Raw genomic sequence first — 17,257 nt, forward strand, 5'->3', positions numbered from 1 at the left:
TTGCAACATCATGCGGCAGAGAGCTCCATAGTCTCACTGCTCTTACAGTAAAGAATCTCCGTCTGTGATTATGATTAAACCTTCTTTCCTCCAGACGTAGAAGATGCCCCCTTGTCCCCGTCTCAGAGTAAAAAGATCAGTAGACAGGTCTTTGTACTGTCCCCTCATATACTTGTACATAGTAATAAGATCACCCCTAAGCCTTCGTTTTTCCACAGTAAATAACCCCAAGTGTAATGACCTGTCTTGGTATTGCAGACCCCCCAGTCCTCTAATAAGCTTTGTCGCTCTTCTCTGCACCCGCTCTAGTTCAGCTATGTCTTTCTTATACACCGGAGACCAAAACTGTACACAGTATTCTAAGTGTGGTCGCACTAATGACTTGTATAGAGGATACAGTTTCCCTCTATGCCAGTCCTTTCATCGAGCTAAAGAATATGGCTGTGGTGAAATACAACTCTCATTCTGCCAGACTGGATGGCACTATTGCCAACAACCCTAATCTTAGTGGCTGGACAGAGCCTGCGCTGCCCAGAGCTTCTGGTTCCAACATCTCCTCCATCACCAGCTCCACCTGCAGGATGAATAAGGTGGCTCCTTGTGACAGAAGAAGACATCGCAGGGGCAGATCCCAGAGGAGATGGGACACACCATTTGCAGAAGCCCTAATGTGACCAAATGTCAGAAAACCAGAGCAGTAGAAATCCTCATAAAGTGACTCCATTTTGGAAATTATAACCCTCAGTGAGTTAATTTATAGGACTAGTGACGATTTTTATTCCACAGGCACCTTCTGGAAATTAGCACGCAGTGGATGTTGGTGCTTAAAAATTGCACATTGCCCATTTTGTTACCCAACACGTAGTGTCCAGATTGTGCTCTAGGAGACACACACCATCAATTAAGTGGGTTCTTCTCACTATAGTAATGCCAAATACATGGATGCTAAATGTGGTTTGGGCACACTGCAAGGCTCAGAAGCGAGCAGGAGATCTGACTTTGGGAGAGTGGATATTGCTGGATTGGTTTATGGAAGCCATGTTGCTTTTCAAAAGCCTTTGAGCCACTAATAATGGGGAAACCTCTGTTTTTCCATTGACAGATGAGGGATCTGTGTGGGGACTTGTTTTTTGTGAGATGAGTAGAAGTTTTTATTGGTATTATTTTTGGCTACATAACATTGTTTGGTGGCTTTTTATTCCACATTTGGGTGGCAGAATGAGCAAACAGTTGAACACTATGATCCACTGGTTCATCCTATGAGGTTTTCTATTAGACTGTGAACTGTCATTGTCTTGGTGAATAATACAATTTATTTTACATAACTTGCCATTTTTTACTGACAGTTTAAGTAGAAATGTTCAAAAATGTAAAATTCAAGGATATTTTATTCAAAAATTATAATTGGTTTTATTCTTAGCAGATGACTGTACCAGGAGATCAGAGGGACAGCTGACATCTTCAATTTTTAAATCAGATGATCTTGAGATCCCACAGGATACAATTGAAGTGAATGCCATTACTCCAGATATACCATCATCCCTTCACAGCAAAGATCTGTCATCTGATCCTTTGAAACAGGTCCTGTCTTCTGATTCATTACCGAATACTAAGGAAAATCAAAGTCACAAAATAAGCATTAAAAAACAAATTGGTCCTAAAGCAAAGAAGCCATTTTTACGTTCAGAATATGGAAATAGTTTTCCTCTCCAAAAGTCTTTTCTTAAACCTCAAAAGATACGCGCAGCAGAGAATAAATTTCCTTGTTCCAATTGTGAGAAATGTTTTAACTGGAAATCGCATCTTCTTAGACACCAGAAGACCCACACAGGGGAGAAGCCTTTTTCCTGTTCAGAATGTGGGAAATGTTTTTTACGGAAAGCGCATCTTGTTAATCATCAGAGAACTCACACAGGGGAGAAGCCTTTTTCCTGTTCAGAATGTGGAAAATGTTTTAGAGAGAAATCAACTCTTATCAAACATCAGAGAAGACACACAGGGGAGAAGCCTTTTTCATGTTCAGAATGTGGGAAATGTTTTATCCAGAAAGCAAATCTTAACATACATCAGAAAAATCACCACACCTAGAAGAAACTTGTTTAGGATGTGGGACATTTTTTAATTCAAAATCGCATCTTGTTAGACACCAGAGGAGTCACACAAAGGAGAAGCCTTTTTTATGTTCGGAATGTGGGAAATGTTTTAACCAGAATGCGCATCTTGATAGCCACTGGAGAACCCACACAGGGGAGAACGCCACAGCTAGGCTGTCCAATCTGAGACTCGGAGGTGCTGAACTCTCATCGGGAACTCTGGGCTGGCAGTCCCAGATGGCTGCCAGCCGTAGCTTCAACTTCTCATCATATGGGAGGCCTTCCCTCGCTTGTAATAATCTAGTTGTCTTCCTTTGAACTAACTTTACATAACTTCCATTCCTTACTATGTTTTAGGACACAGTGATTGACAGCTCAGTCATCCAGTCTAGTACAGGGGCTCAGATAGCTGCCAGCCGTAGCTTAAGCTCAGTGTGGTTTGTTTTCTCTGTTCCTAGTGTTTGCTTGGTGATCTATCGTTGCCTGACCATTACCTCATTCTGATCATCTGTTTTGCTAACCCCTTTGATCTGATCTGCTATCCTCTCGGTATTTTGACCTCGGATCATTACCTGACTACACCTTTGTCTCTTCCTTCTATTTATGACATACCCTCCTGGCTACACTCTAACTTCTGAATATCCTTTTTAAAATCTGGATCCCAAAGCTGGATCCCAAGATGTGGCCTTACAAGTGAATAATATAGGGGTAACAATACATTGGGATTACATCTCTCTTTTTATGCCATATTCTAGATGTGACCTTACAAGAAATTTATAGTGGGATAAATATACTTTAGGATCACAGGATTTTATCTCTTTATGCATCCTAAAATCTTGTTTGCTTTTGCAGCTGCTGCTTGACATTGAGTGCTGCTGCTCTGTTTACTTGTAACCAGAGTACAGGACTTGTGGTGTGCAGATGGGTAAGGAATTGGCTAAATGACAAGAAACAGAGTCGTCATAAATGGTACGTTTTCTAAATGGGATATAGTCAGCAGTAGAGACCGCAGGGATCTGTGCTGGGGCTGATTTTTTTTTTTAACCTCTTTATTAATGACCTTGTGGATGGGATCAGTCTTTGCTGATGACACCAAACTATGTAGGATATTAAAGTCTGATCTGGACATTAGAATATTGCAAAACGATCTGGATAAGACGACTGAATGGGCAAACACTTGGCAGATGAGATTTAATGTAGAGTAATACACCTAGGGCAGAGTAATCCTATTGCTGCATACACAATAAATGGGAATATACTCGGGACTACAGAACAGGAGAAGAACTTGGGTATTCTGGTTACAAGTAAGCTGAGCAGCAGTATTCAATGTCAAGCAGCAGCCGCAAAAGCAAACAGATTTTAGGGTGTAATAAAAAGAGCGAGAAAATCCCACAATCCCAATGTACTGTTACCCTTTTATAAATCCATGGTGAAGCCACATCTAGAATATGGGATCGAGTTTTGGGATCCACATATTAAAAAGGATATTCAGAAGTTAGAGTCAGTTCAAAGGCGGGCAACTAGGTTATTACAAGGGATGGATGCCTCTCATATGATAAGAAGTTGGAAAAGTTGGGCTTGTTTAGCTTAGAAAAAAAGACTCCTCAGAGGAGATATCACATGTATAAATATGTGTGGTCAGAACAAAGGACCTAGCACATGACTTATTCCTTCCAGAGACCATACTAAGGACCAGGGGCACTCATTACAGGTGGAAAAAAGGCGATTCCGATTTTATCAATAAATATACGTTATTTTTTTTACATTTTTCTTCAAATTCTGTTTTTTCCTCTAATTGTTCAAGTTTAGGAGTAATTTCTTTTAGATTTTGTTCTAATTTGTCCAAAATAAAGGTTATATCCTCTATCAATATGTTCATAAGGGTACAGTAAGAATCCGATACATCGTTTTTCCATTTGTCTTCAAGATTGGGTTTGGAGAGTTCATAAGATGGAAAGATACCCACTGATAAGCCTCTTGAAATTAAACCTTGTTCGAGATATTGTTTTAAAGTTATTTTTGTCCATATCACTTGTGTATGTTTAATTTAAGTATTCCTAAAAAAAAAATCAAGAGATCATTCATTTCCAAATCATCAGTCTATATATTATCATCATTTGAAAGGGAGTTACCAAAGATCGCCCCAAGGTCATCCTTTTGTCTTGTATGTCGAAATTTCAAATCATCTAGGAATGTTGTGGTTGCCATAGGATTGAGTTGTTTAAAAATAAAAAAATATTCATTTTTTTTTAAATGTTATTGCCAAAAGAGATTACGACCAAGCAGGACACCAAGATAGATAGAAAGAATTGATAAATTCAGCAAATAATTCTTTAATTCACATGAGTGGACACTACTTGTTCAAATCATGTAAGGTAAAGGAAAAGGTGGAAAAAGATGCAAATTAAAATGTAACTGTAAAGATCTGAAGTTGTGGGTTGTAAATATTCACCTAAGTATGTTAATGATGCAACAATATTTTATACCTTACATCAAGGGTTTACAACAATTCCAGATAAATGGGCAAAATACAATTGTCTCAGTCCACAAGATCCCCTCCCCAGGACGGTGGTTCCATTGCCTTTGTACCAGGTGATACTGTCTCCCAACTTTTCGTTGGCCCACAGATTTCGTATCTCCAGCCAGTATATTGTGTAGCCACAGTCCACGCTCCTCCAAACGACATATAAAACGATAGAAGCACAGGCATCCAGTAGCAACCGTCTTTTAAGCAAGTTTAAATCCAAACAACATATCCCGCAACGGTAGCACGTTTATCCAGTTCAGCCGGTAACTGATCTCCAACACTTCGCAGACCATCCATCCTTGGGCTACAAGACCTCTGTCTAGCTCCTCTCCCTTCGACGACATTCCACATAACTCCTGACTAAACATGTGGCTTCCTTTTCTCCTGCGATCAACCCCTCAAAACTAAGTGTGCATTAGTGGAAGTATTTTATCTCAAGCTGAACTCATCACCTGGGACTGCATGTGAGACTACTTGCGGTGACTCCGCCGGATCTACTTTTCCCACCCATACTATGGGCCTAGTGGTGGAGAGAACAATAACTTAAGACTCCTGAGATAAGGTCACTGAATGGAAGCATTGATTCCTGAGTGTAAGCTGATGAGCAAACAAATCACTAATAAAATACAACAATAAGATTGATGGCGCCAGTGACCCATGTTGCAAAAAGTCTGATAGTCTTTAGAACAAGGCCAGATCCTCACACTCCTCCTCCACTTTTTCAGCACGGACACGAATGTAAGAGGTCTCACCTTTACAAGAACGAAACTTTGTATCATCCAGTTTCCTCAAAGCCTATTTAATGTCATCCTTGCGAATAAACTCCACAATCCCCATTCCACCCTGGTGTACATCAGCATAGTAGACATCTCCAGCTTGTCTCATATGATCTTTCAGTTCCTGCCAACTCCCCAATGGGGAAGCCCTGAGATGAGGACTCTGTATTTAGTTCACTGGGACAGGGGTCTGTTCCTCCCGCGTGGTCCTCCTTATCCTCCCCTCCCCTATGTCAGGAGTGGCCAAATCAACAGTTTGGTACATTCTGCAATAAAAGAAAAAAAGTGTACTGGTGAGCTTGGGAACTCAAAAAAGGTGTGGATGTCCATTGAAGAAAACAGTGGTGGATGATTGCAGAATCCTTTCCACGATGAAGAAATGCCACTTCACAAAATCAACCTAAGTGAAGAATGTTCTTCAAGAAGCAGATATTTCATTGTGTATGTCTATCATAAAAGAGAAAACTTCATATGAGCAAATACAGAGGGTTCACCACAAGGTGGAAACCATTAATCAGGCTTAAAAATACATAGGCCAGATTAGACTTTGCCAAAAAAAACGACAAAGAAGCCAGTCCAGTTCTGGAAAAGCATTCTTTAGACAGATGAATCTAAGATTAAACTGCACCAGAATGATGGGAAGAAGGAAGTATGGAGAAGGCTTGGAACGGCTCATGATCCAAAGCACAGTACATCCTGTGTAACACATAGAGGTGGTGTGATGGCGCGGGCATGGATGGCTTCCAATGGTGCTGGGTCACTAGTGTTTATTGATGATGTGACTGAAGACAGAAGAAGCTGGATGAATTCTGGAGTGTACAGGGCGATACTTTCTTCTCAGTTTCAGCCAAATGCAGTAAGGTTGAATGGACGGCGCTTCACGGTACAGATGGACAATGACCCAAAACATAATGCGAAAGCAAAGAAGTGGAATATTCTGCAATAGCCGAGTCATCACCAGATCTCTGTAACATCCCTGGCGGAGTGCTTGCATGGCTTTCCATCTCCCACCATGCAAGACCGCAATCTTACCTTTCAGGCCAGGTTGCACACTTTTGCTCTAGTACCTGCTGTTTGCATGTCTCTTGTCTGCTGGCTTAGGGCGTCGGCGCTGTTGCCTTCTGATTCTTAAAGCTACAGTGTGCACAGTCCTAATGCTTCCCCAGCCTATTGCTGTGAGTCACTGGATACTTAAACCCCCTCCACCCAGTAGGAGGTCCCTGAGCAACACTTTCTTAGAGTCTGTTCTGTGCAAACGTGAGTTGCCAGGTCCTGTCCTGACTCTAGTCTGTCCGCCACTCTGGGGGCTGTGTACCCAGGGCCTCTACCTGTACCTCTGACTTCTAGTCTGTTTCTGCCACCCTGGGGGCTGAGTTCCCAGGCTTGTTCCTGTATATACAGAATGGGAGGAATAGAGCTAAGCAACAGTACATGTGAAAAAGACTTAGGTATACTAATAGATCATAGACTGAACATGAGTCAACAGTGTGATGCAGCAGCAAAAAAGGCAAATACAATTCTGGGATGTATTAACAGAAGCATACAGTCTAGATCACGTGAAGTCATTATCGGACTTTACTCCTCTTTGGTCAGACCTCATCTGGAATACTGTGTACAGTTTTGGGCACCACATTTTAAAAAAGACATAGACAAACTGGAGCAAGTTCAGAGAAGAGCGACCAGAATGGTGACTGGTCTGCAAACCATGTCCTATGAGGAACGGTTGCAGGATTTGGGAATGTTTAGCTTGCAAAAAAGAAGACTGAGAGGAGACTTAATAGCTGTCTACAAATATGTCAAGGGCTGTCACATTGTAGAAGGATCATCTTTATTCTCATTTGCACAAGGAAAGACTAGAAGCAATGGGATGAAACTAAATGGGAGGAGACACAGATTAGATATTAGAAAAAACTTTTTGACAGTGAGGGTGATCAATGAGTGGAACAGGCTACCACGAGAGGTGGTGAGTTCCCCTTCAATGGACGTCTTCAAACAGAGGCTGGACAGACATCTGTTTGAGATGATTTAGCGAATCCTGCTTTGAGCAGGGGGTTGGACCAGATGACCCAGGAGGTCCCTTCCAACTCTACATTCTATGATTCTATGATTCTATGATCTTGTTCCCGGTTCAGTTCCTGTCTGAACAGTGTCCTAGCCTGTTACCTGTTTGTTTCGATGTCCGAACCTTCCCTTTTCCTGCAGTGTCTGAACCTGCACCTAACTCCAACTCGTTGTCTCTGTACTTCTGTTTGTGAGTTTTGTGTCCACTCGCTACTTCATTGTAAGTACCTTGTGTGTATCTGGTTCTGCTTGTCCCCTTTCCCTTCCTACGTATCTACCTCCTGAGTTCTAACCATCTTCCTGTATTTTCCAGTCTGTTCCATGTGAACAGAGCCCTGTCCTGTCTGCCTGCACCTTCTGATCTGTTCTGCTCTGCTTGTTCACCGCACCCGCGGTTCCGCCCTGCTCGTTCACCGCACCTGCTGTTCCGCTCTGCTTGTTCACCGTACCTGCGGTTCCGCTCTGCTTTGCTTGTTCACCGCACCTGCGGTTTGGCTCCGCTCTGCTTGTTCACCGCACCTGCGGTTTGGCTCCGGTCTGCTTGTTCGCCGCACCTGCGGTTTTGTTCCGCTCTGCTTGTTCACCGCACATGCGGTTTCGCTCCGCTCTGCTTGTTCACCGCACCTGCGGTTTTGCTCCGCTCTGCTTGTTCACCGCACCTGGGGTTTTGCTACGCTCTGCTTGTTCACCGCACCTGCGGTTTTGCTGCTCTCTGCTTGCTCACCGCACCTGCGGTTTTGCTCCGCTCTGCTTGTTCACCGCATCTGCGGTTTCGCCCTGCTCTGTTTGTTCACCGCTCCGGCGGTTCTGCTCTGCTTGTATTATTATTATTACACCTACGACATATTGGGATAGGATCTTGGAGATGGGAATACTCCTTTAAGACAAAATATAAAGCAGAAAGACCCGCAAACAAGCAAAAAACAGTCACTGTAGTAAAGTGCTGGAAAAGCCTTACAAAGGAGGAGACCCAACGTTTCGTGACATCCATGGTTTCCAGACTTCAGGCCGTCATTGCTGCAAAGGATTCTCTACAAAGGATTGAACATGAACATTTTATTTATGGTAAAGTTAATTATTACTTTTAAGCCCCTAAAATGAGGAGGCTTTGTAGAAAAATGGTTGCAATTCGTAAATAATTTATTTTTGTTCAACCTCCTTTAATTAAATCTGAAAGTCTCCACTTCAATTGTATTTCGATTGTTTTATTTTATATCCAAATTCAGTAAAGTAGAATGTACTAAAATATAAGTTATAATATATATAGGATAAAATAGCCACAGGCCAGTGAACATACAGTACACACAAACAACCCCATGTATGACCAGAATAGATGACACCAATCAGTCCTCATGTGCAATGAGGCACCTACCAAGGTGATGTATACAAAGCTGTATATAAATACACAGCTGAAAAAAAGAAAGGGAACACTTCAACAACAGAATATAACTCCAAGTAAATCAAACTTCTGTGAAATCAAACTGTCCACTTAGGAAGCAACACTGATTGACAATCAATTTCACATGCTGATGTGCAAATGGAATAGACGATAGATGGAAATTATTGGCAATTATCAAGACACACTCAATAAAGGAGTGGTTCTGCAGGTGGGGACCACAGACCACATCTCAGTACCAATGCTTTCTGGCTGATGTTTTGGTCACTTTTGAATGTTGGTTGTGCTTTCACACTCGTGGTAGCATGAGACAGACTCTACAACCCACAGAAGTTGCTCAGATAGTGCAGCTCATCCAGGATGGCACATCAATGCGAGCTGTGGCAAGAAGGTTGGCTGTGTCCAGAGGCTGGAGGCGCTACCAGGAGACAGGCCAGTACACCAGGAGATGTGGAGGGGCCCGTAGGAGGGCAACAACCCAGCAGCAGGACCGCTACCTCCGCCTTTGTGCAAGGAGGAACAGGAGGAGCACTGCCAGAGCCCTGCAAAATGACCTCCAGCAGGCCACAAATGTGCATGTGTCTGCACAAACGGTTAGAAACCGACTCCATGAGGGTGGTATGAGGGCCCGACATCCACAGATGGGGGTTGTGCTCACAGCTCAACACCGTGCAGGACGCTTGGCATTTGCCACAGAACACCAGGATTGGCAAAGTTGCCACTGGCGCCCTGTGCTCTTCACAGATAAAAGCAGGTTCACACTGAGCACATGTGACAGACGTGACCGAGTCTGGAGACGCTGTGGAGAGCGACATCCTTCAGCATGACCGGTTTGGCAGTGGTTCAGGAATGGTGTAGAGTGGCATGTCTTTGGAGGGCTGCACAGCCTTCCATCTGCTCGCCAGAGGTAGCCTGACTGCCATTAGGTACCGAGATGAGATCCTCAGACCCCTTGTGAGACCATATGCTGGTGCGGTTGGCCCTGGGTTCCTCCTAATGCAGGACAATGCCAGACCTCATGTTGCTGGAGTGTGTCAGCAGTTCCTGCAAGATGAAGGCATTGAAGCTATGGACTGGCCCGCCCGTTCCCCAGACCTGAATCCGATCTGGGACATCATGTCTCGCTCCATCCACCAATGTCACGTTGCACCACAGACTGTCCAGGAGTTGGCGGATGCTTTAGTTCAGGTCTGGGAGAAGATCTCATAGGAGACCATCCACAACCTCATCAGGCGCATGCCCAGGCATTGTAGGGAGGTCATACAGGCACGTGGAGGCCACACACAATAATGAGCCTCATTTTGACTTGTTTTAAGGACATTACATCAAAGTTGGATCAGCCTATAGTGTGTTTTTCCACTTTAATTTTTGGGGTGACTCCAAATCCAGGCCTCCATTGGTTAATAAATGTGATTTCCATTGATGATTTTTGTGTGATTTTGCTGTCAGCACATTCAACTTTGTACAGAACAAAGTATTCAATGAGAAGATTTCATTCATTCAGATCTAGGATGTGTTATTTGAGTGTTCCCTTTATTTTTTTGAGCAGTGTACATAGATAAGGAGCGATCTCACCGTGAGTTGGTCCAGATCAGATCCCTTGTGCGGGATAGTAATAGGAGGAGGGGCGTTGTCACAGGAAAGCTACACATTTCCTCACAATATTCTCCCAGGGATCAAATCCAAAAGTGCCTTGCGGTACTCATGACTCGTTTCATCTGTGAATCTTCAGGGGATACAAGGACTGGATGCGGGATGAAGCGTCAGTTTCCACACAAAAATGTTGGGAAAAATGCTTGGTTAAGAATATGCTGTTGACGTCCATGTGAGATAACATACCGGCGCATCACCTGTTGGAGTACACGGATGACCCATGGGCATCATTTCCAGGGCATCGCTTGTTGGAACACACGGGTGAGACACACACGTCACCAAAATGCGCAGAGTGACGTAATAGACCGTGTGTGAAGCGTGCACATGAACCGCATACGTCAATCCCGGCGCCTTTGAAGAGGTAACGTAAAATGATGATTAAGACTCCATGAAATGGGGTTTGGGAGTTTCAATATGTAGAGATGGGGCGAGTCTGCATAATGGGTCAAACACACAGAATTTCTCCTGCAAATAGAAGAACGAAGGTAGAAGGGACACAGAAGTTCCTCCAGCCCTCCCAGAATGTTAGACATCATTATTCCAGCAGCCTTTACCCCATCGCGGGGGCAGAAGAATAACAAATGTGGGATTAGAGGCTTAGAATACAAAGGGGCGTGATGGATTCTAAGCAATGGCGTACCACCAATGGCGGCAGGCCACGCGACTGCTATGGGACCTGATGGGTGAGGGGCCTGGTGCGATTCGGCACCTCTGCGGTGTGTGTGCCTTCAATTAAATGTCAGCGCCACAGCGCACCACCGTGTACCTCCTCACTCCTCCTAGTCCTCATAACTCTTCCTGCTCTGCTGTCGGCTCAACTCTTTGGCTGGATTTGCTTAAGTCCGCCATGCCTCCTGGCTGATGTAACTTTCCAGCTAGAGAGGGACTGTATGCAGGGCCCGGAAGTCACATGCACACGCAAGATGGTGAGCCGGGCCCAGAGGTGGTAATAAAATTAGCTTGATTTTTTTTTATGTGCCCCCCTTGCCACTTCTACTTTGTTTGTTTTCCAAAACAGGCTGATCCAGCTACTTGGGAGAGGCGGGTAAATATTATGGTTGCAGTTTGCATATTACAAGTGGGAAGGGGGGGTAAATATTATTTCTGGTTGCAGTTTGCACAATACAAGTGGGGAGGGGGGTAAATATTATTTCTGGCTGCAGTTTGCACATTACAAGTGGGGAGGGGGGTAAATATTATTTATGGCTGCAGTTTGCACATTACAAGTGGGGAGGGGGTAAATATTATTTCTGGTTGCAGTTTGCACATTACAAGTGGGGAGGGGGGTAAATATTATTTCTGGCTGCAGTTTGCACTTTACAAGTGGGGAGGGGGTAAATATTATTTCTGGTTGCAGTTTGCACATTACAAGTGGGGAGGGGGGTAAATATTATTTCTGGCTGCAGTTTGCACTTTACAAGTGGGGAGGGGGTAAATATTATTTCTGGTTGCAGTTTGCACATTACAAGTGGGGAGGGGGTAAATATTATTTCTGGCTGCAGTTTGCACATTACAAGTGGGGAGGGGGGTAAATATTATTTCTGGCTGCAGTTTGCACATTACAAGTGGGGAGGGGGGTAAATATTATTTCTGGCTGCAGTTTGCACATTACAAGTGGGGAGGGGGGTAAATATTATTTCTGGCTGCAGTTTGCACATTACAGAGGTGACGTGGGGGGCCCCATTCAGACTTTTGATATGGGGCCCCATGATTTCTATGTATGCCCCTGATTCTAAGTGCATGGATGAAATAGCATAAAAATTATAATGAAGATGGACGGGCACAGTGGGAGACTATTACTATTACACCCCTATTACTACTAACACTAAATGCCTGCCTGCCATATAAAAAAATTGATTAAAGGATCTTACTCTAAAATTTCAATCTGAACTGCTGAAACTTTTGCAGGAAGGAATTTTTTGGGGGGGATATTGATAAGAAATTATCAGAATATTTATATGTTGATCATCCTATTGTCCCTATTTATCAATCCCTCCCTAAGATCCACAAATTAATATTTCTCCCACCTTTTAGACACATTATTGCAGATATTGGGGGACTAGGAGAAAAACTGGGAGAGTAGGTAGATTTATATTTGCAACCCCTTTTGTCTTGGCAAGTGTCTTGGCATTTGGAAGTGCAGGTAATGCGACGAAGTGAACCATTTTACTGAACCTATCTACTACCACCAAAACCACCATTTTGCCTGCAGAAACCGGTAGGTCAGTAAAAAAATCCATGGACAAATGTGTCCATGGCCTGGTAGGGATAGGTACCGGAAGAAGAGTACCAGATGGACGGGTATGCAATACTTTAGAACGTGTGCATATACAGGGTGGGGTGGGCCATTTATATGGATACACCTAAATTAAATGGGAATGGTAGGTGATATCAACTTCTTGTTTGTGGCACATTAGTATATGGGAGGGGGAAAACTTTTCCAGATGGGTGGTGACCATGGTGGCCATTTTGAAGTCGGCCATTTTGGATCCAACTTTATTTTTTTCAATGGGAAGAGGGTCATGTGGCACATCAGACTTATTGAGAATTTCATAAGAAAAACAATGGTGTGCTTGGTTTTAACGTACCTTTATTCTTTCATGCGTTTTTTACAAGTTCGGGTGATGAAGACGAGATGGTGACCCTGGAGGCCGAGGTTCCTGATATGGGGGTGTCTGTGAGAAACTCTGGTACCGCGCAGATGCGGGATCTTACCTTGAAATATGCCTTTGATTGTGTATCTGTAATCAATGGGGTTGCTCAAGAGTCGGAGGCTGACACCAGGTTTCCATATTTTACACTCAATAGGGAACTTCTTTATTGGGTCACTAAGCCAAAAGGGGAGGTGGTAGAGCAATTGGTGGTGCCGCGGACCCTATAGGCCCATTCTCACATCTTGGGTGGGCCTCTAGGGGTAGACAAAATCCGGGAGCGGATCCTACAGAGGTTCTACTGGCCTGGATGTCACCGTAAAATTGTGAAATACTGCCAGTCCTGTCCCACCTGTCAGTTAATGGCTCCCGTGTCCCATTTACGCAGCCCCCTAGTACTGTTACCTATCACAGAGGTCCCATTTGACCGGATTGCCATGGACCTTGTCGGGCCCCTGGTAAAGTCTGACCGGGGCCACCAATACATCCTGGTAGTATTGGACTATGCAACGCGGTATCCAGAAGCGGTACCGTTGAGAAACTCTTCTGCCAGAAGCATCGCCAGAAAGCTGGTGCCATATTTTTTCCTGGATGGGCGTGCCAAAAGAGATCTTGATGGACCAAGGAACTTTTTTGTCAAAGGTGATGAGGGAGTTGTGTAAGGCTTTGCAGATTACACAACTCCGGACGTCTGTATACCATCCGCAGTCGATTTGAAGTCGATGTTGAATGGGGTCGTAGAGAAAGATGGGCGAGAATGGGATTGCCTGTTGCCATACCTGCTATTCTCAATTAGGGAAGTTCCCCCCCAAAGCTCTAGGGGATTCTCATCGTTTGAGCTGCTATATGGATGACACCCTCAGAGACTTCTGGACATAGCAAAGGAGACCTGAGAAGCAGAGGTTACACCCCACCGGAGCATCATCGAACATGTGGTTCAGGTGCAGGACCAGAGAGAGAGAGTGATGCCAATTGTGAAGGAGAGCCTTCTACAGGCACAAGAAGCCCAGGCAAGGATCTACAATCGGGCCGCGAGGCTGAGACAATTCAGCCCGGGAGACCGGGTGTTGGTGTTAGTACCCAGGGTTGAGAGTAAGTTTCTGGCCAAATGGCAAGGGCCGTACGAGGTGGTCAAGAAGCTGAGCGAATTTAGTTACAAAATCCACCAGCCAGGTAGAAGAAAGCCATACCAGAACTACCACATCAACTTGCTTAAGCCGTGGCGGGACAGGGAAATGGTAAAAGCTACGTGTCTGGGGGCCAATCCTGAAGCCAGGGTCAAGGACGTCACAGTGGCAGAGACACTTTCACCGGCCCTAAAATAACTTGCCGAGAACTGCACAGAAACCGAGATCTGTTCTCAGAGTTGCCCAGATGTACGCAAGTTGTGGAGCACGAGATCCTGACGGAACTGCATGTACGGGTGAACCAGAGGCCGTATCGAATTCCCGAAGCCCGCCTCGAGGTGATCTACAAGGAGGTGAGGAGAATGTTGAGCCTGGGCGTAATCGAGGAGTCTAAAAGCAGCTGGTCCTGCCCTATTGTTCTTGTACCCAAGCCGGTTGGAGAATGGTGCTTCTGTAATGATTACAGCAAGTTAAACTAAGTGTTCAAGTTTGACACCTATCTGATGCCTCGGGTCGATAAACTTATTGAGAGGCTGAGGCCTGCCAGGTACATCACTACCCTGGACCTAACCAAAGGGTATGGGTAAATTCCCCTGTCCCCAGGTGCCAAGGAGAAAACTGCCTTCTATATACCCAGTGGGTGTTTTCAATACACCAGAATGCCATTCAGACTACAAGGAGACCCAGCTACCTTCCAGAGGGCCATGGACCGGATCCTGGCCTCCCATAAGAAATATGCTGCCGCTTACCTGGAAGACATCGTGATTTTTAGCCCAAATTGGGGAAGTCATCTGCAGAAGGTCCAGGCAGTACTGTATGTACTGAGAAATACCAGGTTTACCATAAACCCCAAAAAATGTACCATAGGGAGAGAAGAGGCAAAGTACTTGGGCTACATTGTTGGAAGGGGCAAAATAAAACCGCAAATAAATAACGTGGAGGCAAACCAGAATAGCCCGCAACCGGCCTTCAAGAAATAGGTACAATAGCAGCACCACTGAAGGACCTACTTAGATGTACGAAGACAGCTGTGGCCAAGTGGTCTTCTGAGGCAGAGATGGCGTTCCAAGAACTGAAGCTCGCCCTGTGTAAACAGCCGGTCTTTATAGCACCAGACTTCCATAAAGAGTTTGTGCTCCAGATGGACGCCTCAGACGTCGGCATAGGAGTCATCTTATCCCAAGAGGTAAATGGGGAGGAACATGCCATTCTTTATTTGAGCAGAAAAATCTCGGCCTGCGAAAAGAACTATGTAATTGTGGAAAATGAGTGCCTGGCCGTCAAGTGGCCGGTTGACACCATTAGATACTACTTATTAGGCTGCAAATTCAAACTGGTCTCAGACCATGCTCCCCTAAGATGGATGAGGGAAAGGATGGGAAAAATTCCCAGGTGACCAGGTGGTTCCTGGCACTCCTGGACTTTAGTTTTTTCGTGGAGCACAGGCCCAGGAAACTACATATTAATGCAGATGCCCTGTCCAGACTTGCCTGTCTAATGAGTGAAGGTGCCAAAACCTCCGGCTTTAAGCAGGGGGGGTATGTGATAAAGTCACTGGTAGTGTGTCGGAAGGGAGATATGTTTCACTGAGGCTATTGGCTTCAGTGATGTGAAACATGGAAGGTTCTCCTGCACATTAGGTGCAGATAGGTTTAACAAGCCAAGTTTACAAGGGCATGTTTTAGTGGATGGTGAAGTACAGGGCGGGACGCCATCCACCATATCTCCAATCCAGGGAGTAGTCTGGGGTTTAAATAGCCAGTCTTTACACTCAGGTGTGTTCAGTGTCTGGAGAAACCCTGCTTTAGAGAGGAGCTCGCATGTGCTGGGCTGAACCATATGTGACTAACCCTGAGTGGCCGGACCCGGGCGATATATGGACTGTGCTGCATATTTGTATTTTGTTTTGCCATTATGCCAAATGGGCCGTGTTTATTTTTTTTGGACTCTCGGATGATTTATGACATCTAATAAATCAACCCGAAATTTAAAGAGACAGTACTCCTTGTCTACCTCTGTATACTACCAAGCAAGTCGCTTTGCCACAATGCGGAAAATAAAAAAACTAAATTCACTTCTATAGCCACCCAAGAGCAGTTTCCAATAAAAACTTTATTAACTGTATCACAATGGGGGTGAAAGCATCAAAAGCGCTTTATAGTATGTTGGGTGCACTGTGGGACAGGTTAAAAAATGCAACCGACGTCACCTTTCAGATGGGCTTAACCCCACGGCTCTTAATGTCTCTGCAGTTTCTAGACATTTTCATTCTAGGCAGGTTCATCAAGGGGATATCAGTTCCCTCATATTTTCTGGTATTGAAAAGGTTTATAGACCTTTTAGAGGTAGAGACCATAGGAGAAAGATCTCGAATAGAGAAATGTTTTGGATATGTAAATTGCATACCCGCGTTCCAAATGGCTCGAATACTGGACAGGATCTGATCCTCCAATATAGCTGAAATATTCTAGATTTTTGTCTCCTTTTATTATATATCAAATGTTTATTAATTGCTGTTTATATTTTGCTCGACTTATATGTATCTTTTTTCCTTATTTCTTGCTAGCTTTATATGTTACATGTTTTTTTTCCCTCACAGGGTTGCTGTTTTTTTTGATTTGATGTCTTTATATGTGAGAGTCGTTATACCATGATTAAGGCTCTAAGCTGAAACGCATTGGTCTTCACTTACCTTCTCTTGTATATCTCATGGTCACCGGCTATTACAGGTTTAACGAGTCTAATAACATTTCTACTTTTATGCAACTTTTTGCCTCTCGCTAAAGGATCTGCTGCTTTTTCCTCTGTTGATCCTTCACATCCAAGACTAGGATGGCTCCATGCATGGTGATCTACGAACAGTGATCTGACTATTTCCTATACCTGACCCCACACATAAACCTCAGCTCATCCAGCACCATGACAACCAGCACAGCAGAGTCCTGCATCCACTGAGGCCCCTGATCATGTGAC

At 44.3% G+C, this 17,257-nt stretch overlaps 2 protein-coding genes across 2 annotated transcripts in view; both read left to right on the forward strand.

Moving 5' to 3' along the window:
- Positions 1–2,273, forward strand: part of LOC141197775 (uncharacterized) — a 79,002-nt gene extending 76,729 nt beyond the window's left edge. Inside the window, exon 8 of the mRNA XM_073662863.1 lies at positions 1,753–2,273. Within this exon, the coding sequence (XP_073518964.1) occupies positions 1,753–2,088 (336 nt within the window). The 3' untranslated portion in view covers positions 2,089–2,273. The remainder of the gene's footprint in view (positions 1–1,752) is intronic.
- The window catches only part of LOC141197764 (uncharacterized), a 43,001-nt gene that overhangs the window by 11,762 nt on the left and 13,982 nt on the right, over positions 1–17,257 (forward strand). The gene's annotated exons all lie outside the window — the stretch shown is intronic.

Source organism: Phyllobates terribilis, unplaced genomic scaffold (assembly GCF_046119375.1).
Source record: "Phyllobates terribilis strain yellow unplaced genomic scaffold, ASM4611937v1 Scaffold_86__1_contigs__length_6382490, whole genome shotgun sequence".
Taxonomy (NCBI): domain Eukaryota; kingdom Metazoa; phylum Chordata; class Amphibia; order Anura; family Dendrobatidae; genus Phyllobates; species Phyllobates terribilis.